General features: G+C 44.7%; 1 protein-coding gene across 1 annotated transcript; it reads left to right on the top strand.

Moving 5' to 3' along the window:
- The first annotated feature begins 4,285 nt into the window (after positions 1 to 4,285).
- fga (fibrinogen alpha chain) lies at positions 4,286 to 11,642 on the top strand. The gene is made up of 8 exons (XM_061034020.1): positions 4,286 to 4,444; positions 4,915 to 5,022; positions 5,762 to 5,945; positions 6,109 to 6,254; positions 8,195 to 8,293; positions 9,054 to 9,200; positions 9,495 to 10,119; positions 10,621 to 11,642. Exons 1-8 carry the CDS (start codon positions 4,397 to 4,399, stop codon positions 11,307 to 11,309), a joined length of 2,046 nt encoding a protein of 681 aa, XP_060890003.1. The 5' UTR covers positions 4,286 to 4,396; the 3' UTR covers positions 11,310 to 11,642.
- Positions 11,643 to 11,647: the final 5 nt, after the last annotated feature.

Raw genomic sequence — 11,647 nt, 5'->3', positions numbered from 1 at the left:
GGAGACTACAATACTATATTAGACTGTTTTACAGATAGGCTCTCCACACGCCCCACCATCCCGTCAAACTCTGCCTCTACAATAAATGATTTAATCAAATCGATGAATCTTGTTGATATCTGGAGGCTGCAGCATCCGACTGACAGAGACTACTCTTTTTTTTCCCCCAGGTACACAAATCATACACAAGAATTGATTATTTTTTAACTGATGCTAAACTGACTTCCGATATAATTTCTACCAAATATCATAACATTTTAATTTTGGATCACAGCCCTGTTAGTTCAATCAGATCACTGTTGAACTAAAAATTGATTTTGGAAGAGAAAAACCTGCATTTAACTGGCGGTTTAATCCACTATTACTTAATGACAAACAATTTCATCAACAATTATCTACTTTAATAACAGATTATTTAGCTCACAGTGACACCCCGGATGTCACTGACTCAACTTTATGGGAAGCCTTCAAGGCTGTTATGCGGGGACACATCATCGCCTATGAGTCTAAGCTAAAAAAAGATAGACAGAAAGAATTATCAGATATTTCTGCTCACCTATCAGTGCTCGAAAAAAAAGGATATAGAGCGAATCCCTCATCCCCCAAACTGAATGATATAATGAAGCTGAAATTCAAATATAACTCTATTCTTTCCAATGAAGTGAGTGTTATGATTTTAAAAGTAAAACAGAAACATTTTGAATTTGCTGATAAACCAGATAAATTATTAGCCCGCCAACTAAGAAGCATACAGGCTAACAGAACAATTCTTAAAATTAGAACCAGTACAGGTAATATTTCTACGAACCCGAAAGAAATTAATGAATGTTTCCGGAAGTTTTATGAGGACCTTTATACATCTAAAACCACAGCTGATACAGCACAGATTTCTGATTTTCTGAGTGCCCTTCACTTACCCAAATTGAGCACCTCAGCACAATCAGACTTAAATGCAAACATAACTCTGGAAGACAATACACTCTTTCCCTAATGGAAAAGCTGCAGGCCCTGATGGGTTTGGTATAGAGTTTTACAAGGCATACTCGGATAAGGTAGCTCCTATCATGTTAAAGATGTTTAATCACTCTATTACAACCCGTCGACTTCCTAAATCCTTATATTCTGCTAACATCTCCCTGATACTGAAAAAAGATAAAGATCAGACCTATCCAGCCTCATATCGCCCTATCGCTCTCCTCAGATGTGATGTTAAGGTGTTTACTAAGATACTTGCTAATAGGCTTAATAAGTGTATTGCAAGTATAATTCATCATGATCAGACTGGATTTATTCCAGGTAGATTTTCCTTTTTTAATGTAAGACGACTGATGAACATAATATACCCTAGGCATAACAAAGATTCGAAAATATCTATCTTGGCACTTGATGCCCAAAAAGCCTTTGATCAGGTTGAGTGGAAATATATTTTATCAGTGATAAAAGAATTTGACCTGGGAGACAATTTTGCTTCCTGGGTCGAAATGCTATATACTGTACTTCCCCGATGGCCTCTGTAATTACAAATTATAATAAGTCATCATCTTTCTCCTTACAACGCTCTTGCCGGCAGGGCTGTCCCTTGAACCCCTTATTATTTGCCATTGCCATAGAACCCCTGGCTATTAGTATAAGAAACCACCCCTCCATTGCTCCATTAATCTTAGGCAAAGTTGATCATCGTATTTCACTCTACGCGGACGACCTAGTTTTGTTCCTCTCCCGCCCTGAAGAATCCCTCCCTTCCCTTCTTGAACTTATCAGAACTTTTGCTACATTATCTGGTTACACTATAAACTGGGATAAGAGTGAATTTATTCCCCTTACAGGAGACTTAAACCCAGATTTTCTTAAAAATCTGCCGTTTCACATTGTTACGGACAAAATCAAGTACTTAGGAGTTGATATCCCTAAAGACCCTAAATTAATTTATAAACTGAATTATTTGAACATGATAGAGAGACTCAAAGCCAACACTGAGTCCTGGAGACTGCTACCGCTGTCTATGTTAGGTCGAGTAAATGCAATCAAAATGATGGCACTCCCTAGGTTTCTTTACCTCTTTCAAAATGTACCTATATTCTTGCCCAAAGCCTTTTTCAAGCTACTAGATTCCTTGATCTTGCCTTTCATATGGGGTTTCAAAGCACATCGTATCTCTAAAAAGCATATCACTAAGCCAAAATCTGCAGGTGGCCGTGGTCTCCCTGACTTTCGGTACTATTATTGGGCTGCAAACTCTAGAGCACTGATGTACTGGAAAGATGCTTATGCAGGTAAAGTCACCCCCTCAACCCCTTCATGGCTGGCAATTGAACAGGATCTTTTGAAAACCTCCCTCCCCGCTCTTCTATTTTCACAAACCAGTTCCACTGCAACTATTACAGGCAATAACTTTATAATCACAAACTCTTTGAGAATTTGGTATCAAATACGGAAATCATTGAAATTACCTGAAACTTCTGCTTATACACCTGTTTGCTGCAACCGTGCCTTCCCTCCCTCAATCACTGATAATACTTTCAGACTCTGGTGGAATAAAGGCATCATCACCATTGCAGACCTGTATGTTAATAACACTTTTGCCACCTTTCTACAGTTAAAAGAAAAATATACACTGCCAGATACGCATTTCTACATCCGCACAAATATTTCAAACTTTCAGTCAATGCCAACCCCAAGTGAACTTTATAATCTTATAAACCAGAGTCCTGACTCGAAACGATTAATCTCCAGATTTGTAAATCTTTCCACACAGCACGATAGCATGGGAAAAAGATCTTTGTGTATCAGTTGGTCACGAGACCTGGGAAACCTACCTTAAAAACATTTATAGTTGTTCTATGAACTCCAGACACCAACTTATTCAATTTAAAATACTTCATAGGCTTCATTATTCCTGCACCAAATTGCACTCCTTTTATCCGTCTGTTTCTCCAACCTGTCCAAAGTGTAAATCAGCTGAGGGCACTCTGGGTCACCTCTTCTGGTCTTGCCCTAAACTAAATAAGTTCTGGTCAGATATTTTTAATTGCTTCTCTGAAATGTACAACCTTGACATTACACCAGAATTCAACATTCATTAAACTTGTCTCACCTACAACAAAAGACATTACGGCATGGTTGTTGCGAAGAGGAATATTCTGTCTCTGTGGAAGAGTGGAGATATACCCTTTTTTAGGACCTGGCTACAAGAAATGACTAACCTGTTACATATGGAGAGGGTCCGATATAGTGTCTCTCTCAGCTCTACAACCTTTGATAAAATGTGGCAACCATTCTTGTCTTACTTATCAAAGACAACCTAAACGTTTTATTCTGCTTGTATAAGTTTGTGCAAACAGTTGTCCACACTACTTATATGTATAGAAACCGTATACTTATACTGTCCTAGGCCAATGAGACACACCGTGATCTCTTAACAGTTGGTGCTGATTCTTTTAAAAAAATGTTGACTTACTGTATTGTAAGATATCCTTTAAGTGTCTTTGTTGTTGTTTTGCTTTATTTTCGTCCTGCCCTATGTTTCTTATTTTTCCAATTCCTCTTTGTCTTAGGGGGGCTTTTTTTGTTGTATAAATGTATAAATAAAATATAAAAAAATTAAAAAAAGTTTCACAGAGGTGTAAAAACTCTTTAATGAACACGTCAACAAAATGACGAGGCTCATTCGTCACGTGTCTCCAGCTGTTCTTCAGTGTTAAAAATCTGATTTCATGATTTTCTGTCTTCAAGCAGGAACATTTGTTTTTTGACTTCCTGGTTAATACAGAAACTTCTCAGTGCTGTTGTGATGTTTCTGACAGGTGACAGTCATACCTCTGTTCCAACAGCAGGGGGCGACGCTCGTCCTCAGACAGACATCAGGACCAGCTGAAGAGTTCCTGAACGAACTTTGACCTCATGACTAAAGAAGAAATCAAATGTTTTTATTAAAGTGAAAATGATTAAAGTCACAAAAGGAGAGAAAGCTGAAGCCTCTCTGCAGTCCCTCTGAATCGTCACAGGAACATTTTATTTTGTAATTTAAACATCAAACTAGAGAATGAGGATTTAAACAGGACGACACATCAACAGATGGCTCTCAGTGATTCATTATTTCAGGACTCCTCATGTTGACTCTCCGTGCTGTTAGTCACTGTTTGCTCTCAGAGAGCACACCGGGTCAAACACCAGTAACCTCCTGGATCAGTAAGGTGGGGTGGTCGGTTTGTTCAGTGCGGGGGTTCAGCAAAGATACACACAGTACGACAAACAGCCTCCGATCGATCAGCACAAACACGAGTAACCTCCAGAGGCTTTAAATGGTCAGACGGCCGATCAGACATCATTTAGGAAGCAGCCGTCACTCCGCTTCAAACATCGTTCAGAGAGCAGCCGTCACTCACAGGATACCAAGATGGAGCGCCTCGTCTGTCTCGCTTTGATTTGTGTGGCATCGACTCTGGTGAGACTCAAACTTTGAATATTTTAAAACGAGCTGAGATAACGATGGAATGAGGGGACCATGATTCAGACAGTTTTATAACAAAGTTAACTTTACTCTGAATATTCATTCAGCTCTCTGTAATGTTTAGACTGCAGTACCCATTTTAAACACTAGGTGTGAGTTACAGATTGCTCCTTTAAGGGTGAGACCCTTACCTAACCCTAACCCTTTATTCTGAGAACACATTCAGTCTCTGTATCACAGGTTCTGACTTTAAGAAACCCGCAGGGTAAACTCAGGGCTTAAAAACAAACTGATAAATCAGAGGATTCAGAGTGACTGAACTTTGGTTTAGACGCTGTTCCTCAAACTGAAGACAACTAAAAACATATGAACTTAGAATCCTAAATCTTTTTCTGGGGTTTTCTTGAGTTCCCAATGAGAACATTTGATTGAAACGTTCTGACTTCTTCTTTATGGGCGTGCAGGCAGAAATCCCGGTGGACCCCAGAGGAGCTCGTCCAGTGGAGCCCGGCACCAGAGATGAGAAATGTGCCTCTCAGAGGGAGTGGCCTTTCTGCTCAGATGACGAATGGGTACGGCTTGTTTCCTGTTCTGTTAGTGCTTTTTCATTCTGCTGACATGAACCCTCAGGTGCTCAAATAAATCACCCATGAATTATTTCTCCAACAGTGGTCAGAACAGCTTAAAGGGAGACTCTCTTGTTTCTGTGTTTAAATCAGAGGACAGAGATATCTGAAGTGTGTCCCTGAGAGGCTCAGGTTGTTGTTCTGACAACAGAAAGGATCCCTGCAGAGAGAGACCTGATGAGTCTGAGGGAGTAGAGAGTATCTGATCTCCCCCGGCCTTAACAGTGTTTTCTCTTGTTGTGTAATACACACATACCAAACCTTTAAAACATTGGAACGTGTCCTGCAGGGTTCAAAGACTGTCGGTCAGGGGTCTTTGAAGGAAGTGATTTCAGGAGTCAAACATAGTCTGACCACAGGAGTCTGAACCTTTCTTTGACAGAATCAAGAACTTTAAGGACACTTTGGACCTGTTGTGTTTGTCACATGAAAGCCTCACATCCAGTTTCCTGCATGATCTACTAATCAGTAAATATAATATTATTATATTCATAATAATCTGTAGGTCATTCAAACTTCAAGCATATGTAAAGCAGAACAGGAAAGAGTTTTAAGATCACTGAATTCCTCCTTAAGATATGAAGAACAGCTTTGAAGAGCGTATTTAAATATCTGTAATCCAGTTTGTTTTTCAGGAGCTTTAGAGAAAGAAGACGCTTCTGATCTTTCTCCCCTCGTGTCTCAGGGTTTTAAATGTCCGTCCGGCTGCAGGATTCAGGGTCTGATGGATAAATCTGACCACACCCTGCTGAAGAAGATCGAGAAGATCCGCAGCCTGCTGGAACAAAACAAGGCCAAACACCGCTCTGCAGACACGGCGTCCAAACAGACCTACGACTACCTGAAGGACAAGCTCATCATCGACTCCGGTTAGTTTAACCATCTCAAATGTTTCAGTTGGACTCTGCTGACATTTACAAATCAATGTTCATGGAGTATATCAAATGAAGCTTCTGTTGTGGATTCTTTGACATGTTTCTAAATCAAGACGGTGTCAACATCAGATAAAACCTCCTTCCTATTTTCCAACAGGTAACGATAACAACTACTACGAACTGGCCCAGAGTCTGCGTCAGAGAATCACAGACATGAAGATCAAGATCGACAGACAGCTGAGTATCCTGGCCGCCATGAAAGACCGCGTCAAAGACCAGGTGGTGGAGATGCAGCGGCTGGAGGTACGTAGGCACAGCACTTCACAAAGTCATATCAGCAAGGGGGGCTAAGAGGTTTATATCACAGTTAGAAAATCAAACTAACTCATTAACAACAAGAGAGAGTGCTGTCAGACGGGGCCCCTTTAGGGAGGTTTCCCACTGTCATTTCACAATGTGCACATTTTGAGCCACTGCTTTGGTTTAAGTTTGTGAGCCCTCAGGGGGCTACTGGTCTGGGGCCCTGAGCAGTTGCCTGCTTGTCTGTTGAGCAGCGCCTCTGAGTTTAGCTAAAGTTAGCCAGGGTCCCCCCGGTGTGGCCCTCGTTATCTGGGTCCCCCCGATGTGGCCCTCTTTATCTGGGTCCCCCCAATGTGGCCCTCTTTATCTGGGTCCCCCCGATGTGGCCCTCTTTATCTGGGCACCCCCAATGTGGCCCTCTTTATCTGGGTCCCCCCGATGTGGCCCTCTTTATCTGGGCACCCCCGATGTGGCCCTCTTTATCTGGGTCCCCCGATGTGGCCCTCTTTATCTGGGCACCCCCGATGTGGCCCTCTTTATCTGGGTCCCCCGATGTGGCCCTCTTTATCTGGGTGCCCCAATGTGGCCCTCTTTATCTGGGTCCCCCGAAGTGGCCCTCTTTATCTGGGCACCCCCGATGTGGCCCTCTTTATCTGGGTCCCCCCGATGTGGCCCTCTTTATCTGGGTCCCCCGATGTGGCCCTCTTTATCTGGGCACCCCCGATGTGGCCCTCTTTATCTGGGTCCCCCGATGTGGCCCTCTTTATCTGGGCACCCCCGATGTGGCCCTCTTCATCTGGGTCCCCCCGATGTGGCCCTCTTTATCTGGGTCCCCCGATGTGGCCCTCTTTATCTGGGCACCCCCGATGTGGCCCTCTTTATCTGGGTCCCCCAATGTGGCCCTCTTTATCTGGGTCCCCCGAAGTGGCCCTCTTTATCTGGGCACCCCCGATGTGGCCCTCTTTATCTGGGTCCCCCCGATGTGGCCCTCTTTATCTGGGTCCCCCGATGTGGCCCTCTTTATCTGGGCACCCCCGATGTGGCCCTCTTTATCTGGGTCCCCCCGATGTGGCCCTCTTTATCTGGGTCCCCCGATGTGGCCCTCTTTATCTGGGCACCCCCGATGTGGCCCTCTTTATCTGGGTCCCCCAATGTGGCCCTCTTTATCTGGGTCCCCCGAAGTGGCCCTCTTTATCTGGGCACCCCCGATGTGGCCCTCTTCATCTGGGTCCCCCCGATGTGGCCCTCTTTATCTGGGTCCCCCGATGTGGCCCTCTTTATCTGGGCACCCCCAATGTGGCCCTCTTTATCTGGGTCCCCCCGATGTGGCCCTCTTTATCTGGGCACCCCGATGTGGCCCTCTTTATCTGGGTCCCCCGATGTGGCCCTCTTTATCTGGGTCCCCCCGATGTGGCCCTCTTTATCTGGGTCCCCCGATGTGGCCCTCTTTATCTGGGCACCCCCGATGTGGCCCTCTTTATCTGGGTCCCCCCGATGTGGCCCTCTTTATCTGGGCACCCCCGATGTGGCCCTCTTTATCTGGGTCCCCCAATGTGGCCCTCTTTATCTGGGTCCCCCGAAGTGGCCCTCTTTATCTGGGCACCCCCGATGTGGCCCTCTTTATCTGGGTCCCCCCGATGTGGCCCTCTTTATCTGGGTCCCCCCGATGTGGCCCTCTTTATCTGGGTCCCCCGATGTGGCCCTCTTTATCTGGGCACCCCGATGTGGCCCTCTTTATCTGGGTCCCCCGATGTGGCCCTCTTTATCTGGCCACACTGATTGGTTCCATGTTTCCCAAATGTTTGTTCAGTGTCAGGCTCAGGTCAACAATAGATTTCATGACTTTCTCCACTTCTGCTTACATTCAGATCTTTTGTACAGTTGGTGAATAAATGCACATTAATCTATTCCACCTTTTTCCAACTCTTCGTCCCGTCTGTTAGGTGGACATTGATATTAAGCTCCGTTCCTGCAAAGGCTCCTGTGCAGGCTACTCTGAGTACCAGGTGGACAAGGAGAGCTACGAGGCTCTGGAAAAGCAGGTAAGAAACTAACGGACATGAACTTTAGACTGAAGGGAACCTACGTCCAGATTCTCTTCCTGGGTTAAAAAAGTAACCTTAGAAACCTGAGTGGAAAGTGGAAAGCATTCAGTGTTTCCCCAAGGAGAACAACCAACAGCAAAGCTGGTTAAAGGTCTCAGACATTCTCATAGAACTGTAGTTACATCCAGTAACCAAACACAGCGCTCTGTAACAGAGTTTAAGTTTGCAGCTACAGACGACAGCAGGCCAAACATTTCTGATTGTTGTCAGCTGTAACCACCAGCTGATACCTGATGACAGACACGGTGAAATGATTCGGTGAAAAGTTTCCACAGATCATGAGCGGCCCGAGACATCAAGGTCTGGTCTTCTAATACAATTCTACAATGATCTGTTTTAGTTACATTAAGATTTGATGATACAGAAAAATATTGAAGTTTCTCCATGTGTAAAGTAAGGAAAGTTCAAAGCAAGGAACTGTTGTAGAACTAGAGCCATGAAGACGTACGCACTTCTCACCAGATGACCTCGACCTGCTGACAGAGTTACATAGTGCTGAAAACAGGCGAGCGGGGCGCTCTGTGGACATGAGAGAGACTCTCCCATGTTGGAGGTTATTGTTCTATTAGATCGGAACGACTGAAGGAGGAGGAGTTACAGAGTGTTTTTTTGTTGCGTTTACTATTCCATACCTGGTTGATAAAGATTGTCAAGGACCTAGAGCAGAACCAACTTTTTCCTTTCAATGTTTTTCCAGGTCAGCCAGTTGGACAACCAGACACCTAAGGAGTCTGTTGGGACGCTGTACGTGATGAAGAGCAAGCCACTGCAGGAGGTCTTAGTGGACAGCATCTACAAGTCCAAGGATGTGGCCGGGCAGCAGAAAGAAAACCTGTTCCCTGAGGTGAGGGGCATTTTTCTGGGTTTGACACCTTTAACACTAAAAGTCCCATCAAAAGGTTTGCGTAGTCATACAGGTATGGTGTTTGCACACAACTCCCCCGAGAGTCACAGCCTTCAAGTCCCACATCAACACAACACGTAGCTACCAGAAAGCTAGCTCTCCAATTTCTCTGCACATCCAAAAAATCTCACAGACTTTATCTGATGATGGTACAGTGAAAGAAAACAAAAAAAACCACCAATGATTTCACTCACTAAAGACAAACCAATCTAACATCTTGTTTTTCTTTCTCAGGTGCAGGCAGTCCAGTTGATCCTAACGCGGGAAGGCTCCAGCACATCCCCAGCAACCATCTCAAAAGTCTCAGGTACTTCCCTCTCTCCATCTACATCCTCATCATCGGCCTCCTCATCCACATCAGCTAAATCCACCACTGAGTTTGGAGGAGCTGATTTATTTGGTGTAGGTGGCAGCCATCCAAGCACAAGCCACACATCCACATCCAGCTCAACCATCACATGCACCAGGCGAACCAAGACCACTGTTGTCCACACGAAGGACGGCCCAGTGCAAAGGGTGGAGCATGTGATGGAGGGAGGGCCAGAGTGCCAGTCAATGGCAGACCTGAGTGATGGAGGGATGGACTCCCTCTTTCCAGGTTTCAGCCAACCATCATCCTCCTCCTCCTCCTCCTCCTCCTCCTCCTCCTCCTCCTCGTCAACCAGCAACATCCAGTCTGGTGATGCCAAGGGCAGCATCATGGGAGATTCCAAAGGATCACATGGGAATACGTTTCACACGACGGGGTTCGATTTGGGCGGGTTCATGATGGGCAATGGAGAAGATGACGTCCCTGATTTTCAAGCTCGGAGTGTGAAGAACACCCGTGTCGAGCGCCAAGCTGATTATATAGGACAAGGTACCAAAACATCAGAACAGGAGTAACATCTCTAAGGCTAGAATGGTGCATTCAGCTAGACAGCATAGCTTTAGCATTAGCTAGCTCACTAGCTAGCCTTATGTACAAAAAAAGAAGTGAACAAATAAATAATGTTATTTTAGATTCTGTTGTTTTACATTCCCATGTGGTATGAAATCAGTCATTTTGATGTTCTTTGAGTCACTGTGTAATCTAAGAAAAGGAATCAAATTAAACTAAAGAACCTTTTGAAGCGTAGGTTGAGTCAAGTGTCGATGAAAATGACTCGTAGCACTTCTTACTGGGTAAATTAAGTCTTTGTTGTGAAACATTCTGATGATGCTTCAAATGCAGATTGATAAGAATGGGTTGGAAAATTGGGTTTTTGGTGCAGGTGTTAGCCAACATGCTGTTAGAGCTGTTATCACTGCAGTAAATTTCAGGAAGCCGAACCAGTCCAAACTAACTCGCGGTCTGCGGTGTGCCCCTCTTTGTTCGCAGATTGCGTCGAAGCCTACCAGAACCACCTGAAAGGGGAAACGAACGGCCTGTTTAAGATCAAGCCTGGCGGCACAGACTCCACAAAGGTAGTGGAGGTTTACTGCCAGCAGGAGGGGCTAATGGGAGGGTGGTTGTTAGTCCAGCAAAGGGAGAGCGGCGCGCTCACTTTCAATCGCACTTGGGCCGAATACCACAGTGGGTTTGGTTCAGTTGATGCTAGGGGTAAGGGGGAGTTTTGGCTAGGCAACCAAAACCTCCACCTGTTGACAAATCAGGGTGAGACCATGATGAAGGTGGAGTTGGAGGATTGGGAAGGGGGCGCTGCCAGTGCTGAGTACACAGTGAGGGTGGGCTCAGAGGGGGAGGGGTACCCTCTGCATGTGTCCGGGTACACTGGGGATGCAGGAGACGCTCTGGCAACATCTCAACCGCCCCACAGCGGGATGAAGTTTAGCACGTTTGACAAAGACAATGACAAGTGGCAGAAGAACTGTGCAGAGATGTACGGTGGTGGGTGGTGGTACAACAACTGCCAGTCGGCTAACTTGAATGGTATTTATTACAAAGGAAGGTACGAACCGGAGAACACGCCGTATGAGGTTTCAAACGGAGTCGTTTGGGGGACGTATAAAACTCTCAATTACAGCCTGAAAAGTGTCCGGATGTTTATTCGATCGACTGCTTTTTAAACAGAGTTAGAGGAAAATAAGATCAGAAAAAAATTCATTTTTAGTCATTTATTTGTCAAAAAAAGCAACAGGATGAAAAAAAAAGGAACAGCAGGAAATAAGACTTGAACTCAGCAGTTAAATATTTTAGGCCAAAAACCCCCCCAAGGTTAGATTGAGACCTTTAGACTGTTTCTCTGTCTGTTAATCATTCTGAGACTTCCTAACGGTGTCAGTGTGTCTCTCTTTTTGTAAATGTTATCGACCTCTTGTAAGAAATAACTAACCAGTGTTTCCACAGTGGAGAAATGTATTTGACTCTGACAAATCAATAAAGATTGAATGTTCACTTCAGCTAC

Source organism: Labrus mixtus, unplaced genomic scaffold (genome assembly GCF_963584025.1).
Source record: "Labrus mixtus unplaced genomic scaffold, fLabMix1.1 SCAFFOLD_88, whole genome shotgun sequence".
Taxonomy (NCBI): domain Eukaryota; kingdom Metazoa; phylum Chordata; class Actinopteri; order Labriformes; family Labridae; genus Labrus; species Labrus mixtus.
This window is presented reverse-complemented; position numbering and strand designations above follow the sequence as displayed.